The sequence below is a fragment of the Heterodontus francisci genome, chromosome 2 (genome assembly GCF_036365525.1).
Source record: "Heterodontus francisci isolate sHetFra1 chromosome 2, sHetFra1.hap1, whole genome shotgun sequence".
Classification (NCBI taxonomy): domain Eukaryota; kingdom Metazoa; phylum Chordata; class Chondrichthyes; order Heterodontiformes; family Heterodontidae; genus Heterodontus; species Heterodontus francisci.
The window spans coordinates 208,882,805-208,901,545 of record NC_090372.1 but is presented as its reverse complement, the minus strand read 5'-3'; the positions used below and the strand labels follow the sequence as shown (position 1 = coordinate 208,901,545).

General features: G+C 45.8%; 1 protein-coding gene across 1 annotated transcript; it reads right to left on the bottom strand.

The window, feature by feature from the left end:
* Window positions 1-5,463: 5,463 nt before the first annotated feature.
* On the bottom strand, window positions 5,464-17,485 carry klhl40b (kelch-like family member 40b). Its single transcript, XM_068052183.1, has 6 exons — window positions 16,352-17,485; window positions 14,785-14,945; window positions 11,912-12,019; window positions 9,385-9,570; window positions 7,215-7,361; window positions 5,464-5,575 (listed from the first exon to the last, which is right to left on the bottom strand). Exons 1-6 carry the CDS (start codon window positions 17,483-17,485, stop codon window positions 5,464-5,466), a joined length of 1,848 nt encoding a protein of 615 aa, XP_067908284.1.
* Between the last annotated feature and the right edge of the window lie 1,256 nt (window positions 17,486-18,741).

Genomic DNA, 18,741 nt, shown 5'->3' with positions numbered 1-18,741 from the left:
GGCCTCCTCTTGAGGTACTCAGTATCACAGATGCCAGTCTTCAGCCAGTCTGATTCACACCACGTGCTATCAAGAAACGGCTGAAGGCACTGGAGACTGCAAGGGCTATGGCCCCTGACAACATTCCGGCAATAGTACTGAAGACCTGTGCTCCAGAACTAGCCGTGTCCCTAGCCAAGCTGTTCCAGTATAGCTACAACACTGGCATCTACCCTATATCTTGTACACAAATATCAGGACAAATCCAACCCAAATTACTGCCCTCTACTTCCGATCATCAGCAAAGTGATGGAAGGGGTCGTCAACAGTGCTATTAAGCGGCACTTGCTCAGCAATAACCTGCTCACTGACGCTCAATTTGGGTTCCACCAGGGCCATTCAGCTCCTGACCTCATTATGGCCTTTGTCCATACATGAATAAAAGAGCTGAACCCCAAAGGTGAGGTGAGAGTGACTGCCCTTGACATCAAGGCAGCATTTGACAGAGTATGGCATCAAGCAGCCCTAGTAGGTCAATAGGAATCAGGGGGGGAAACTCTCTGCTGTTTGGAGTCATAGCTAGCACAAAGGAAGATGGTTGTGATGGTAGGAGGTCAATCATCTCAGTCCCAGGACATCACTGCAGGAGTTCCTCAGGTAAGTATCCCAGGCCCAACCATTGTCAGCTGCTTCGTTTTCCCTCCATCATAAGGTCAGAAGTGGGGATGTTTGCTGATGATTGTGCAATGTTCAGCACCATTCATGGCTCCTCAGATACTGAAGCAGCTGTATCCAAATGCAACAAGACCTGGACAACATCCAGGCTTGTGCGGATAAGTGACAAGTAACATTCGTGCCATACCAGGGACAGGCAATGACCATCTCAAACAAGAGAGAATCTAACCATCTGCCCCTGATGTTCAACGGCATTACCATCGCTAAATCCCTCACTACCATCATCCTGGGCATTACCAATGAACAGAAACTGAACTGGACCAGCTACATAAATGATGTGGCTACAAGAGCAGGTCAAAGGCTGGGTAACTCACCTCCTGACTCCTCAATACCTGTGCACCATCTATAAGGCACAAGTCAGGAATGTGATGGAATACTCTCCACTTGCCTGATGGGTGCAGCTCCAACAACACTCATGAAGCTTGACACCATCCAGGACAAAGCAGCCTGCTTGATTGGCACCCTATCCATCACCAATATTCACTCCCTTCACCACCGACGCACAGTGGCAGCAGTGTGTACCATCTACAAGATGCACTGCAGCAATTCACCAAGGCTCCTTAAATAGCACCTTCCAAACCCATGACCTCTACCACCTCGAAGGACAAGGGCAGCAGATGCATGGGAACACCACCACCTGCAAGTTCCCCTCCAAGCCACACACCATCCTGACTTGGAACTGTATCGCCGTTCCTTCACTGTTGCTGGGTCAAAATCCTGGAAGTCCCTTCCTAACAGCACTGTGGGTGTACCTACACCCCAAGGACTGCAGCAGTTCAAGAAGGCAGCTCACCATCGCCTTCTCGAGAGCAATTAGGGATGAGCAATAAATGCTGGCCTAGCCAGCGACGCCCGCATCCCATGAACGAATACAAACGTCAGAAAGGGCCATTAGGCACATCCGACCAATTTCTTCCCCAAGCCACGTACACACTGATCTATCATGGTTTCTATCTAACTCTCATTAATCTGTGAAAAGGTTCTGGAGCACTTCTTCCTGTCTCGGTTTGGGCTGAAGGAGTTAGCCGTGTAATATGGGCCAACCCCTGAAGGGAGGATAGAAGTGCTTATAAAAGGAACACCTGTAATCTGGTGGTTGTGGTTCTGGATTAGCTGCATAAAGGCTGCAAAATTCAACTGCCAGTGTGGCAAGTTGTGAAATTGAACTAAATGAATCTTGTAATCAGAAAATGACCTTGAAAGCTGCAAGGTTGTTGTTAAAAACCCAACTGGTTTATTAATGGTCCTTCGTGCAAGGGAAGCTCCCACTCTGGCCTCTATTTGACTCCAATCGACTCCTGTGGTGAACTCTTAATGCCCTCACACATCTTGGACACGGAAATAAATACTGCCTTGTTAGTGTCATCCAACAAATTTTTAAAAATCTCCAATACCTTTTAAAATGCTCATGCTTGTTTCTAAACCCCTCTGTGGGCTTTGCCCTGCCTATCTCTGTAATCTCCGATGACCTTCTGATATCTCTCTGCTCTTCCAATTCTGACCTCATGAACATAAGAAATAGCAGCAGGAGTTGACCATTCGGCCCCTCAAGCCTGCTCCGCCATTCAATAAGATCATGGCTGATCAGATCATTGCCTCAGAATCACAGAATTATTACAACAAAGAAGGAGGCCATTCGGCCCATCATTTCTGCACTGGCTCTCCAAATGAACAATTCACTTAATTCCATTCCCCTGCCTTCTCCCTGTAACCCTGCACATTCTTCCTTTTCATATAACTGTCTAATTCCCTTTTCAATGCTTCAATTGAACCTGCTTCCACCACGTTCTCAGACAGCACATTCCAGACCTTAACCACTCGCTGCATGAAAAAGTTTTTCCTCATGTCACTTTTGCTTCTCTTACCAAATACTATAAATCTGTGCCCCCTTTCACGAGTGGGGACAGTTTCTCTCTGTCTATTCTGTCCAGACTCCTCATGATTTTGAACACCTCTATCAAATCTCCTCTCAGCCTTCTTTTCTCCAAGGAAAAGAGTCCCAACTTCTCCAATCTATCTTCGCAAATAAAGTTCCTCAACCCTGGAACCTGAATGCCTTTTGAAAGTCCATGTACACCACATCAACAGCATTGCCCTCATCAACCCTCTCTGTTACCACTCAAAAAAAACTCCAGCAAGTTAGTTAAATATGATTTTCCCTAATGAAATCTATGCTGGCTTTCTTTAATTAACCTGCATTTGTCCATGTGACTATTAATTATGTCCCAAATTATTCTTTCTAGAATTTTCCCCACCACTGAAGTTAAACTGATTGGCCTGTAGTTGCTGGGCTTATCTTTACACCCTTTTTTGAACAAGGGTGTAATATTTGCAATTCTCCAGTCCTCTGGTACCACCCTCAAGTCTAAGGAAGACTGTAAATTTACGGCCAGTGCCTCTGCAATTTCCACCCTCACTTCCCTCAGTCTCCTTGCATGCATCTCACCCGGTCCTGGTGCCTTATCCACTTTTAAGTACAGATCGCCTATCCAATACCTCTATCAATTTTAAACTCTTCAAGTGTCTGAATTACCTCCTCTTTCAACATTGCCTGGGGTTGCATCTTCTTCCTTGGTAAAGACAGATACAAAATATTCATTTAATACCTCAGCTTTGCCCTCTGCCTCCATGTGTAAATCCCCTTTTTGGTCCCTAATCGGCCACACTCCTCCTTTTACCATCTATTTATATGTCTATAGAAAACTTTGGGATTCCCTTTTATGTTAGCTGCTGGTCTCTTTTGATACTCTCTCTCTTTGCTTATTTGCTTTTTTACTTCCCCTCAGAACTTTCTATTCAACCTGTTTCTCAATTGTATTTTCTACCTGGCATCTGTCATAAGCACACTTTTTCTTCTTTATCTTAATCTCTATCTCTTTTGTCATCCAGGGAGCTCTGGATTTGTTTACCTTTCCCCTTTGAGGGAACATACCTCGACTGTGCCCGAATTATCTCTTTTTTGAAGGTAGCCCATTGTTCAGCTATCGTTTTTTTTGCCGACCTTTGACTCCAATTTATTTGCCCCAACTCCATTCTTACCTCATTGACGTTGGCCTTCCCCCAGTTAATTATTCTTACTCTGGATTGTTCTTTGTCCTTTTCCATAGTCAGCTTAAACCTTATGATACAATGATCGCTATCCCCTAAATGCTCTCCTCCTGCTACTTGATCCATTTAGCCCACCTCATTCCCAAGAACCAGGTCCAGTTGTGCCTCCTTTTTCATTGGACTGGAAACATACTGTTGTAGAAAATTTTCCTGAACACGCTCTAGGAACTCTTGCCCTTTACACTACTATTATCCCAGTCTATGTTTGGATAATTAAAGTCCCCCAATATAACTACCCTATAATTTTTGCATGCCTGTAATTTCCTTGTAAATTTGTTCCTCTACATCCTTCCCACTAGCTGGTGGCCTATAGACAGCACCGAGCAACGTAACTGCATCTTTTTTTGTTCCTTAGCTTTAGCCAAATAGATTCAGTCCTCGACCCCTCTGGGACATCCTTTTTCCCCAGCACTGCAGTGTTCTCCTTAATCAATACTGCCATCTCTCCCCCTTTTTTCCCTTTCCTATCTTTCCTGAACACCTTGTATCCAGGAATATTTAACACCCAGTCCCGCCCCTCTTTGAGCCAGGTCTCTGTTATAGCCACAACATCCTATTTCCACATGGCAATCTGCGCCTGTAACTCACCAGTCTTATTAACCACACGCCGTGCATTCACAAACATGAACCCTGATTTAAACTTCATTACTTTCTCCCTTACTCTGACCCCACCTGATAACTTACTATTCCCTATTCTAGTACTATCTATCTCTCCCAGTATTCTGTGCACCTTGGTATTCCTCTCTGATATTTCCTCCTGGTTCCCACACCCCTGCCAAGTTAGTTTAAACCCTCCCCATTAGCACTAGCAAATCGCCCTGCACGGAACTCAGTCCCAGCTCTCTTTAGGTGCAACCTGTACAAGTTCCATCTCCCCCCTCGACTCCACCTTTCTACCTCCCTCCATAACCCTTGACTGCCTTGAGCATTTTGAGCTATTTTGATCGCTCCAGCATTGGCGGCCGTGTCTTCAGCTGTCTCGGCCCTAAGCTCTGGAATTCCCTCCCCAAGTCTCTCTGCCTCTCTACCTCTCTCTCCTCCTTTAAGACACTCCTAAAAAATCTACCTCTTTGACCAACCTTTTGTTAATCTGTTCTCATCTCCTCATGTGGCTCGTTGTCTAATTTTGTTTGGTAATACTCCTGTGAAGCCCGCTGAGACGTTTTACTACATCAGAAGATGCTATAAAAATGCAAGTTGTTCTTGTTAAATATTAAGTTCTACATTAATCAACTTGTTTGCTTTCTTCTGATGACACTTACAGGACCTCACCGATATTAGGACAGAACTGCTCCATGTAGCATTCCCGACATTAACTAATATATTTTACCGATATATAATCTACTACTCTCTGAAAAGTTTTTCTTTTTGCAAAATAATTCTACAATCATCATCACTGCAAAAATTTCACTTAGACATATTCAAAAATTATAGGAACAAATGTTTGTTGGAGAGTAGTGTATTTAATAACAGAACATCTTTGTTACCAGTTTAGCAATACAGATATAAATCAGTTCTAAAATGGCTTAGCTAATTGTTTTTTTTTTAAAAGTGCATTATCCCCATCTTTCAAAATTCAGTTAAAAATGCCTCATGCCCCTTCAATTTTAACCCAGCTGCTACATTGGAGTAGCATTGAGTTTATAACTTGTTCATTCGTAAAATATTTAGTCGTACTGGAAGGAAGGTTGCTGTTGCAGCATAGGGGATCTCTCTGAGAATACCAAACCACTCCTCCTTATCGTCATCATACCTGAAAACAAAATAAAAATTAGTATCTTTAGCGGAGAAGAAGACCATTCAACCCACTGTGCTAGCTCTTTGGAAGAGTTATCCAATAATCCTGCTCCCTCCTCCTCTTCTTTCCCCATAGCTCTGCAAATGTTCTCCTTCCCATTTAAAATATTGCCAATGTGAAATGGGGAGAGGGCAGTGTCTTTCTCCCCACCCAATCCCCACCAGCCACCATGACGTTGGAGATGTCATATTAATATTTTCCAGTGCCCCGCTCAGCTCCCAGCTTGGGTACGGTTTTGATCTCCAGAACATAAGAGAAATAGTCTTGCCCTAGAGGTACAGCAGAGAAAAACCATGAAGTTGATCCCTAGCATGAATATAGGAACAGGAGGAGGCCATTCAGCCCTTCAAGAATCTTCTGCCATTCAATGAGATCATGGCTGATCTGCGACCTAACTCCATATACCCGCCTTTGACTAACAAAAGACTATCAATCTCAGATTTAAAATTAATAATTGATCAAGCATTAACTGCCACTTGTGGAAGAGAATTCCAAACTTCTTCCAGCCTTGGTGTGCAGAAATGTTTCCTGATTTCACTTCTGAGAGGTCTGGCTGTAATTTTTAGACCATGTCCCCTAGTCCTAGACCCCCAACTAGCAGAAATAGTTTCTCTCTATCAACTCTATCTGTTCCCCTTCATATCTTGAAAACTTCAATCAAATCACCCCTTAACTTTCTAAATTCCAGGAAAGAATAAATGAATGGTTTAAGTCACCAGGAAGAAATGAAAATCTGGGCCTTGAAAGGAGGCGATGAAAGAATGTCGATAGAAATATTGATAAATATTAATCCAGAACAGTACTTCATGATATGCCAAGATACCAGAACGGAGGCACAGGATAGAACTAGAAAAAGGAAAGCTTGGAGTTGATGGGAAGAATTCCACCATGGATAAAGTAGTTAATAATAGGAATGGGCTTTCGATAGGGTCGAGAAGGGCCTTACACTCATTCAAGAGACAGATAATAGGGTGGAGAGGGGTGAAGGAATGTAACTTGTTCTGGATAGCTGAGCTGAATATGGGTCATTGTTATGTTAATAAATCTAATAAGGAATTCGGGGGCAACTTTTTTACCCAGAGATTGGTTATAATGTGGGACTTGCTACCACATGGAGTTGAGGCAAATAGCATAGATGCATTTAAAGGGAAGATGGATAAATACATGAGGGAAAAAGGGATAGAAGGTTACGTTGATAGAGCTAGATGAAGAGGGGTGGGAGGAGGCTCGTGTGGAGCATAAACACCAGCGTAGGCCTGTTCGATCAAAGGGCCTGTTTGTGTTGTAAATTGCAGGTAATTCTATGAATGATCTCACTCACCTCTGTATTTTGTGATATGTCTGACTGACTTGTAAGTGAAGTCTAGAAGGGATGGAGGCTATTCCTTCTCTCTTCCCTCAGTCTTTTGGAGAGTCAACCTCGCACTCAACATTCATCATATAATCAGCTTCAAAAAGCTAGAAGGTGGAAATGCCATTTGCCAAGTTAAGGAACTTGGGGAGGAATATCCTAATTCTGCTTGGGTGTAATGTAGATGGAATCTTTGAGGGGGGCACATTTTGTAAGTTGTAGTGCATGGTGCTTTAAACTTACTTCCATATGTCATTGATTTCAGTTGGGACAAAATCTCCCGATTCAGATTGCACCATAGTAAATCCACCAATTGCATACAGGCAGTTCGACAGGGTGACCAGGCTCAATGAGCTGCGCTCCTGAGGGAACTCCGCCTCCTCTTTCCACCTAGAACATAGAGAAGGGGCCAGTCAAACAGAAAGCAGCATAATGCCCAGAAAATGCCACCTTTACCCTTTTCAAATCAACTACAGTGCAAATGAAAGACTTCTTAGTGTCGGGGTGTTCTAGGGCAGCAGCTGGATTGAGTGGAGTCTCACAGATCAGCCTTCATTCCCTCTCACTGCAACACCTAAATTCCTAATCTTAGCCAGGCTACTGGACGGATGGTTCTGCTTGGTTTATTTGGGAGGAGTCGGGAAAGTCACCACCAAACACTTACTGGTATCAGCCAGTAGCCTCAGAAGGTTGAGGGTTCAAGTCCCACTCCAGAGACTTGAGGCCACAGGCCAGGCTGATGCTCCAGTGCAGTACTGAGGGCGCACTGCACTGTCAGAAGTGCCATTCTTCAGATGGGATGTTAAACTGAGGCCCTGTTTGCTCTCTCAGGTGGACATAATAGATCCCACAGCATTATTTCACACCTCATCCTTTCCAATGTTTATCTCTCAACCAACTTCACTTAATGGTCAGATAATCTGCTTATTTTTAATCACATTGCTGTTTGTGGGAGCTTGCTGTGCACAAAGTGGCTGCCACATTTCCTACGTTACAACAGTGACTACGCTTCAAAAGTATGTTATTGGCTGTAAAGGGCTTTGGGAGGTTGTGAAAGACACTATATAAATGCAAGTTCTTCCTCTCTTGTTGAGGTCTTGAAGTGAATCTTGCGGAGCAGCTCAGCATTGCTCTCTCCCCCTTCGTCTTCAGTAGTACAAGGCCTGTGAGACCTGCGTGGAGTGATATCTCGATGACCCAGTGTATTTGTCCCTGTCTGCTGCGGGGTCATATACAAAGCAGGAAGGCGACTGTTTGTGTGAGTTAGCCAGGGTGGCAGCTGAGTGAAGCTACATGACAGGTTTTAGCACCCATGCGACTTTGGAGAAGGGAACAAAATCAGCCTGGGTTTCACTAGTGGTGCCGACTGTGGTTGGAGACATTCCTTGAGTTTTCATCACATCACCTCCCACTTTGAATCACCGCCCAGTCAACAGCCTTTTCCACATATCTCCAAGATTTTTGTAACTAATCGTCAAATCCCCCATCATCACCATTGACCAGAAACTGAACTGGAGTAGCCATAAAAGTACTGTGTACACAAGTGCAGGTCAGAGGCTGGGAATCCTGCAGCGAATAACTCACCTCCTGACTCCCCAAAGCCTGTCCACCATCTACAAGGCACAAGTCAGGAGTGTGATGGAATACTCTCCACTTGCCTGGAATGGGTGCAGCTCCAACAACACTCAAGAAGCTCGACACCATTCAGGACAAAGCAGCCCACTTGATTGGCACCCCATTCACAACCATTCACTCCCTCCACCACTGAAGCACAGTGGCAGCAATGTGTGCCATCTACAAGATGCACTGCAGCAACACACCAAGGCTCCTTGACAGTACCTTCCAAACCTGCGACCTCTACCACCTAGAAGGACAAGGGCAGCAGATGTATGGGAACACCATCACCTGCAAGTTCCTCTCCAAGTCACACACCAGCCTGACTTGGAACTATATCGCCGTTCCTTCACTGTCGCTGGGTCAAAATCCTGGAACTCCCTTCCTAACAGCACTGTGGGTATACCTACCCCACAATGCAGCGGTTCAAGAAGGCAGCTCACCACCACCTTCTCAAGGGCAATTCGGGATGGGCAATAAATGCTGGCCTAGCCAGCGATGCCCACATCCCATGAACATAAATAAATAAAGGGGTTCAAAGAAAATGAGAAAGAAATCCTTTTGTAAATTCCCTGACAATACTTCTTCTGGGTTCAAGCAGCGGTGACCAGGAGATTAATTTCAGCATTCCTGGTGATACCAGGGAAATCCTGGATTGGCAGCCCCAGTTCCCAGTGCTGGTGAACATTGAGCTGGACTGTGAGAGGACTGGATTGGATTCAGCTTGGAATTCCCTTTGGGATGAAAGTCTGCTATTCTGCAGTCTAGGTGCTAAGATACAGTACAAGAAATCTCTTACTTGTTTGCAGTTATATCGTACACCTCGATGCTTCCAGTCAGCCCACTGTCCGTGACCCCTGTTGCCACCCAGATTTTGTCTCTGTGGACTGATGCTCCAAACAAGGAACGGGCTGTCTTCATGGGGGCCAGCTCCTTCCATTCGAATCTCTGGGGGTTATACACGCACACCTTGTTCAAGCACTTCCTGAAATCAATAGATGTAGAGTCAGCAAAACATCTAGTTTACGCCCTTACTGTATCAACCTGTTTATCAGCACGGAAACAGCCCCATTGATAGAGGTATTCAAAATCATGAGGAGTCTGGACAGAGTAGACAGAGAGAAACTGTTCCCACTCCTGAAAATATTGAGAATGAGAGGGCACAGATTTAAATTATTTGGTAAGAGAAGCAAAACAAACATGAGGAAAAACTTTTTCATGCAGCGAGTGGTTCAGGTCTGGAATGCGCTGCCTGAGAACTTGGTAGAGGCAGGTTCAATTGAAGTATTCAAAAAGGAATTAGACTGTTATATGAAAAGGAAAAATGTGCAGGGTTACGGGGAGAAGGCGGGGAAATGAACTGAAGGAATTGCTCTTTCAGAGAGCCAGTGCAGACATGATGGGATGAATGGCCTCTTTCTGCACTGTAACAATTCTGTGATCCATCCTGGTGTCAGTTGTGGCTTAGTTGGCAGCACACTTACCTCTGAGTCAGAAGGTTGTGGGGTCAAATTCCACTCCAGGGAGTTGAAAACAAAATGTAGACATCACTGACAAGGCCAGCATTTATTGTCCATTCTTATTTGCCCTTGAGAAAGTGGTGGTGAGCTGCCCTTCTTGAATGGGCGGCACAGTGGCGCAGTGGTTAGCACCGCAGCCTCACAGCTCCAGGGACCTGGGTTCGATTCCGGGTACTGCCTGTGTGGAGTTTGCAAGTTCTCCCTGTGTCTGCGTGGGTTTTCTCCGGGTGCTCCGGTTTCCTCCCACAAGCCAAAAGACTTGCAGGTTGATAGGTAAATTGGCCATTATAAATTGTCACTAGTATAGGTAGGTGGTAGGGAAATATAGGGACAGGTGGGGATGTTTGGTAGGAATATGGGATTAGTGTAGGATTAGTATAAATGGGTGGTTGATGTTCGGCACAGACTCGGTGGGCCGAAGGGCCTGTTTCAGTGCTGTATCTCTAATCTAATCTAATCTAATCTAATACAACATTTCAGAGGGCAGTTCAGAGTCGCCCACATTGCTGTGGGTCTGGAGTCACATGTAGGCCAGACCGGGTAAGGACGGCAGATTTCCTTCCCTAAAGGGCATTAGTGAACCAGATGGGTTTTTACAACCATCCAGTAGTTTCATGGTTACCATTAGTAATACTAGCTTTTTATTCCAGATTTATTTAATCAAATTTAAATTCCCCAGCTGCCGTAAACTCATGTTTCCAGATCATTAGACCAGGCCTCTGGTTTACTATTCCAGCAAGATAATCACAATGCCGCCATACCACTTGGCGGAATGCTGCACTGTCAGAGGAGGAGTGTTGAACCAAGGCCCCACATCCCCCTCTCAGGTGGATGTAAAAGATCCTAAGGTTCTATTTCGAAGAAGAGTAGGGGAGTTCTCCCCAGTGTCCAAACCAATATTTAACCTTCAATCAATATCTAAATACAAACTATCACAGTGCTGTTTGTGGGAGCTTGCTGTGCGCAAATTGGCTGCTGCATGATCACACTTCAAAAGTACTCAGTTGGCTAAAATGTGCTTTGGAATGACCTGAGGTCCTGGAAGACACTGTATCTGTGTGTTTTTCTCCTCATCCATGCCCGTTTTGTTCCTCTCTTTCAAGCCTCTTTGAAAAGAATTGATCTGCTTCAACAAGTGAGCAGTCTACATTCTAACCAGCCTGTGTAAGGAATCGTAAGTCTTCCTGTGCAGTGCTGAATTAGCCGATCTCAGCAGGTGGGGAGTTTGTAGTCTGAGAGAGAGGACGATTTACCACCCAGACCAAGCACAGGAAACCCTGGCTGCCATTTTCACTCAACTGAACAGTAGAGGGATTCTGATCCTGTCATCCTCAGTGTGAAGTTGCCAGTGGAACTCTTGTAACAACCTCTTTGTATGTTACTGTGAGGTCAACTTTAATAGACCAGAACAGCCTGTAAACCACTGAATTCAGCAATAAAATAAATTCCTTTTCATGAGATAGCTGGGAAACAGTGATGAGGTGGTCCCAAAAATGGGTATTAAAAGTCTGAAGAGATCGTAGGAGTAAGCGAATTGAGGAGGCTGGGAGGTCGACAGTTTTGAAGTCTTGAGGAGGAATGAATGGTCGGAGAAGATGCGATGAGGTTAGACCTCAACATAGTGATCTTCTTTGAAGGAAGAATTTCTAGATTGTGTTGTCCATCTCGTTGAGTGAAGCTGCTGCATTTCAGGAGCTCATCGTACAGATTAGTTAAAGGCAGATATGGACTGAGCTCTATCTTATATCGACCTCAGCTTTGCTGTGTTATTTGAAAGGAATATTTAATGAGAGATACTGTACTTACTTATCTTTTCCTTTCCCTCCTATTACATACACCAGTCCATTGTGAGACACCACAGAATGGCCGTACACTTCATATGGAAGTGGATCCGCTTCTCCCCATTTAAACGTGCTACCAATAGAAAGAGATTGTATTTAGCAACATGTATAAGGAATCTTCTGCGAAGAAGCTTTTCCTGGGGAGCATGCCTGTAATAACAGGGGGTCTCTGAGGGTCTGTCAGTATTTACAGAGGGTCTCTGGGAGTGTGTCTGTATTTACAGGGGGTTTCCAGGGGTTTGTCTGTATTTACGGAGGGTCTCTGGGAGTGTGTCTGTATTTACAGGGGGTTTCCAGGAGTTTGTCTGTATTTACGGAGGGTCTCTGGGAGTGTGTGTGTATTTACAGGGGGTTTCTGGGAGTGTGACTGTATTTACAGGGGGTCTCTGGGAGTGTGACTGTATTTACAGGGGGTCTCTGGGAGTGTGACTGTATTTACAGGGGGTCTCTGGGAGTGTGTCTGTATTTACAGGGGGTCTCTGGGAGTGTGACTGTATTTACAGGGGGTGTCTGGGAGTGTCAGTATTTACAGGGGGTCTCTGAGAATGTGTCAGTATTTACAGGGGGTGTCTGGGAGTGTGTCAGTATTTACAGGGGGTGTCTGGGAGTGTGTCAGTATTTACAGGGGGTGTCTGGGAGTGTGTCAGTATTTACAGGGGGTCTCTGAGAATGTCTCAGTATTTACAGGGGGTGTCTGGGAGTGTGTCAGTATTTACAGGGGGTGTCTGGGAGTGTGTCAGTATTTACAGGGGGTCTCTGAGAATGTCTCAGTATTTACAGGGGGTCTCTGGGAGTGTGTCAGTATTTACAGGGGGTGTCTGGGAGTGTGTCAATATTTACAGGGGGTCTCTGAGAATGTGTCAGTATTTACAGGGGGTCTCTGGGAGTGTGTCAGTATTTACAGGGGGTCTCTGGGAGTGTGTCAGTATTTACAGGGGGTCTCTGGGAGTGTGTCAGTATTTACAGGGGGTGTCTGGGAGTGTGTCAGTATTTACAGAGGGTCTCTGAGAATGTCTCAGTATTTACAGGGGGTGTCTGGGAGTGTGTCAGTATTTACAGGGGGTGTCTGGGAGTGTGTCAGTATTTACAGGGGGTCTCTGAGAATGTCTCAGTATTTACAGGGGGTCTCTGGGAGTGTGTCAGTATTTACAGGGGGTCTCTGGGAGTGTGTCAGTATTTACAGGGGGTGTCTGGGAGTGTGTCAGTATTTACAGGGGGTCTTTGAGAATGTGTCAGTATTTACAGGGGGTCTCTGAGAATGTGTCAGTATTTACAGGGGGTGTCTGGGAGTGTGTCAGTATTTACAGGGGGTGTCTGGGAATGTGTCAGTATTTACAGGGGGTCTCTGGGAGTGTGTCAGTATTTACAGGGGGTCTCTGAGAATGTGTCAGTATTTACAGGGGGTCTCTGGGAGTGTGTCAGTATTTACAGGGGGTCTCTGGGAGTGTGTCAGTATTTACAGGGGGTCTCTGGGAGTGTGTCAGTATTTACAGGGGGTGTCTGGGAGTGTGTCAGTATTTACAGAGGGTCTCTGAGAATGTCTCAGTATTTACAGGGGGTGTCTGGGAGTGTGTCAGTATTTACAGGGGGTCTCTGAGAATGTCTCAGTATTTACAGGGGGTGTCTGAGAATGTGTCAGTATTTACAGGGGGTGTCTGGGAGTGTGTCAGTATTTACAGGGGGTGTCTGGGAGTGTGTCAGTATGTACAGGGGGTCTCTGAGAATGTGTCAGTATTTACAGGGGGTCTCTGGGAATGTGTGTATTTACAGGGGGTCTCTGGGAATGTGTGTATTTACAGGGGGTCTCTGGGAGTGTGTCAGAATTTACAGGAGTTCAGCAGGATTTTGTTAAACAGTCCTGGGTGTATTTTAGTATCTGCATGTATGTTTCGGTGACTGTCTGGTCTTCTATCTTTTAAATGTATTCAGAGTAGACCACATCTCCTATGGTTCTGGGTGTGCTTACTGCTTTTCCTCTTATAGTTAATGTTTCATAAGAAAGCTAAAAGGAAACTTAACAAAGGTTTTTAGTAATGAACAGTTTTGCTCGAGGTAACAGGTCGCAGATTCTCTCTCAAATGGAGGACCCTGAGCTTTGTTTAAAGTTTTGCCAGCTATTTATTCAGGTTAAAGTAACAGGTGGAGCTCCCATGTGGCTTAACAAAAGCAGTGTGAGCCTGAGGCCTGCAGACCAGCAACATCGCAACGGAGGGACCAATTGGTACATTTTTATAGTTCCTATCACAACCGCCAGACGTCCCAAAGCATTTCGAAGCCAAATAAGTATTCTGAAATGTGGTCATTGTTGACATGTAGGAAAGGTGGTCATTAATCTGTACACACAGTCCCACACACAGCAATGAAATTCATGTCCAGAATATCTGTGTTTTTTTACTATAGGTGTTGGGTGATGGGTTAAATATTGGCAAAGTACTCCCTCTGCTCTTATTCGAATTGTGCCATGGGATCTTTCAGACAGCCCTTGGACTGATCGCTTCGTCCGAAAGGCAGTATCTCCAACAATGCAGCACCCCCTCGGTACTGCACTGGAGGGTCAGCCTGGATTATGGGCTCTAGTCTCTGGAGTGGGGCTCAATCTCACAGTCTTCTGATTTAGATGTGAGAGTGATACCAAGTGAGCCACAGCTGACACATGTATAACAGACACATCTATGTGACTCAGCCAAGCATCAGTTTCATTGAGTTATGCCACTGGGGGATCTGTGCCTGTTATTTTAATCGCAATGAAACACTGGTAATGTTTTAGCCAAATGCTCAGGATGTTCCTCCATGGAGAGTCCATTACCTTGTATTTCTGCCCTGTTCATATAAACCTACTGTCGGTCATAGCACATCACAGTGTCCAGCATCTTCTCCCCTTCATTCACTTCCTTCCCTCCAATAACGTAGATGGCGTTTTCAGCTTCACCCAGACCAAAGAGACACCGTGGAGAAGGCAAGGGTGGCATTCCCAGCCAATCAGAGTCCAGATGATCAAACTGCTCACGGGTCAAGATACAGTATTAGAAAGAAAGAGCAAATTTGCAGTTACATAACGTGCCTGAGGGCACTCAGAATGTCCTCATGCCCAATAAATTACTTTTGAAACACACTTGTTTTTGTTTTGTCGCCAAACACTTCAGCCGCCTTGCCCACAGAAGGCAGGAGAAACGTTTTTATCCAGAGAGTGCTGAGAATGTGGAACCCACGACCACAGGCAGTGGCTGAGGTGGACAGCGTTGATGATATCACATCGTATCCATCATCAGCTCCAGATCTCTTGGAAACTCCTCGTGAACACTGACCTCACTTTGAGATGTAGGATTGGGCCCTGGAGCTAACACTAACTGCCTCACACCCTCTGTCCCATCCCCTTCCTCCCCCACACCCCCTCCAACACCCCTCTGTCTAACACCCCCACTCATTCTCCACCTGCTCCTATACCTTCCCCCCCCCCCCCCCCCCCAATCCCCATCCCCCTCCCCACAGCTTCCTCGGCTGTTCACCTGTTCTCTTTATCTTTCACTTCTCTCATTATGCCTCCTTATATCTCAGGCTAATATTACTTCTGCCATTTAACTATCTCCTTGTTTCCACTTTAAAGATCATTCAATCACTTTTCTTTTCTGTGTAATTATACTTTTTAAATATAAATACAATTTAGATTTTAGCCTGTTAATGATGTATTTCTGAGAGATCTAGAACAATTGATGAACTGTAGGAGGCGTCACTATTTCCCCCAGATTAACCAGTTTTGCACATAAGGAGAGATTTTAATCAGAGGCTTGTCTCTGGAAGCTTTGTTGAACAGCAGTTAAAGTATTGTAACAAATACAATCCTGAGCACAGAGGAAGCACAATTCATTGTTAGGGGATTGAATTTCATCTCAACTTGCAGATCAAGTTTAAGAACTAGAACTAAGTCCCTAGCTCAAAGGCACTGAGGCCAGTTGCAGCAGTCCCCTCAGCGCAGGCTGGGAATCAAACCTGGGATCTTCCCTAACATAGCAAACATTTACCCACTGTGGGAGTTGCTCACAATCTTTTCTCAATTGCCTTCCCCTTTATGTGCAGGCTTAAATTCATGTCTTAGTGTTAGATAGACTTTACAACGCAGAAACAGGCCATTCGGCCCATCAGGCCCATGCTAGTGTTTATGCTCCACACGAGCCTCCTCCCATCCCTACTCTAACTCTTTTAGGATAACCATCTGTTGCTTTTCTCCACTTGTTATTTTATCTAGAGCCCCCTTAAATGCACCTTGGGTATATTTGAGTTAAATTCTAAATATCACTTTTCAAAGAACTCCCTCCCTCCTCCCTTTCCCTGCCCTGTGCACTTTACATATCACCAACATCACAGACAGGAATGAAGTGAGTTCAAAGCAAAGCTTTGACTTGCCTACCTGTAAGAAGTAGGAGTGGAGCGGGTTTTCCTTATTGTCTTCAATGTAATAGAGGCCACCGGTGACAAAGATCTGGTTCTGCTTGGTCACTATGCTGACGTGGTTTTTGGGAATCTTAGTTGAGATGGAGGCAAAATAGCACTCGTTGGTGGTGGGATCATAGGCCACGGTAGCCTCATCATTGATCATGAAGATCAAGTCTTTCACAAACATGCCAAACCGTAGGTTTTCATTCAAGATGCCGGGGGCCAGCTCTTCCTCTTCCTCCTCGGCCTCACCGCCGGCTGCGTCTTCTCCATCTTTCGTTCTCGTGGCAGTTGCCTTCTCTTTCTTGGTCTTTGCCGGGGGCAGTCTGCCCTCCTGGGCGTCTTTCACCAACTGAATCTTCTTGACGAGCTCCGGGTTTGACTTGACCATTTGGTTCGCCTCGACGTGCTCCTTCAGGTACTCCTTGGGCATCAGGCAGAAGCGTATGCAGTCGAACAACTCCGGCAAGGCCTTGACGTGGCTCTCTTCATGGGCTGCCCAACTTATCACCGCCTCAAAGACCACCTCTTCCTTTTCCACATTGAGGGAGTCGCTGGCAATGATGGCGATCATCTCGTTGGGGGTCAACTGGAGAAAGTCCTGGTCCTTGCTGATCAAGTTGAAGTGCTCGCAGGCAAAGTCCCTGGCTGCCACAGCCAACCTGGGACAGTCCAGCATCAGCCCTAGCCTGAAAATGGCCAGACAGTTGCTGAGCCCCAGACGTTTCTGCAGGTAGGAGATACAGACGGTGAAGATGGACGGGATCTGGAACATGTTGGCCGCCGTGAAGATGTCCTGCACGTTGTTGTCACTCAGCTTGACCTCAGACGTGTAAATATAATGCAGGAGAACCTCGACCATTTCTGGTTCCACATCCTCCAGGGCGATCTCCCGCTTCTTGCTCTCCTCAAGGTCCGAGAGGAACATGGCTCGGAAGTAGGGACTGCAGGCTGCCAGCACCAGCCTATGACATGGAAACTCCTTGCCCTTAACCTTCAGGATACAGTCCACAAACTTATTGTCCTCCAGCAGGTCCCGGAGCCCCTCCTGCAGCAGAGTCTGCTGGTAAATACGTGGCTCCTCTACTGGATCTATAGGAATCGCCATGGCCGATAGTGAAAATCTGGGAGAGACGAGACTGATCTGAAGCTGTTCCCACCAGCCTGCGTGTGGTTGATTTGATTGCCTGCCCAGCTGTCCCACTCACCACACATTCCTGTCGGGGTTATATATAGGAGCATCAGCACAAAGTTCAGGAATTCAGTCTGGGGGTGGGAGGTGGAAGATGATCCCAGTCCCAATCAGCAGAGGGACCTGTCAATCAGTCAGGCTGAACAACTGCAGGACCCCTGACTGGGACAATCTGTCCAAAAGCATGAGTCATTTTCATCCCTGCTTCCCTCCACCTCATCTTCCCCAGCCTCATTGTGCTTATTTCTTATTAAATCACTGAAGGTTCTAGTAGAGAGGAACATGGTGCGAAATACAAAAAAAAACTTGAATTTATGTAGCGCCTTTTCAAGTCTCATAGTGATTTACAGCCAATAAAGTACTTTTGAAGTGTAGTCACTGTTGTAATGTAGCGAACGCAGCAGCCAATTTGCGCACAGCAAGCTCCCACAAACAGCAATGGGATAATGACCAGATAACTTGTATTTTGTTAGCGATGTTAATTGATGGATAAATATTGACCAGGAAACCAGGGAGAACACCCACCCCCCTCACCCCCCACCCCCACCGCTCTTCTTCGAAATGCCATAGGACTTTTCTGTCCACCTGAGAGGGCAGATGGTTTAATATCTCATCCAAAAGATGGCACTTCTGACAGTGCAGCACTCCCTCAGTCCTACACTGCAGTGTCAGCCTGGATTTTCATGCTCAGGCCTCTGGAGCGGCACTTGAACCCATGACCTTCTCACTCAGGGGGGATGGTTGGTATCCTTCCATCTATGAAAGACGAAGGACACGCAGCCAACAATCCATTGAGGTGGGGTGTCTTCTCTTGGTGCACCTTTGCTGATGGCTGTGAAGCTCGATCCGTGAGAGGCAAGTTCTGACACAAGTGCCGCACGTGAAGCTGCCAAGTGACGTTGGTGCCTGTTGCTAAGCTGCTGTAGCAACTAGTCACCGTGGTAGTGAACACCAGTCCACAGGATGTGTCGCCATTTCCCTCTTTCACCAGCTCGTGACTCCCAGGTGCAATAGTCACCATTTAGGGCCTTCATGTCAGGCTTGCAGGCGTCCTTAAAGTGGAGCTCAGGGGGTAAGTGTGCGACCAGCTGAACCACCGTTAACTTCACTTGGCGAAAGCTTTTCACCTGTGCTTAGTTTTTAATTCTGGAATCCTGATTTTTGTATGAGAG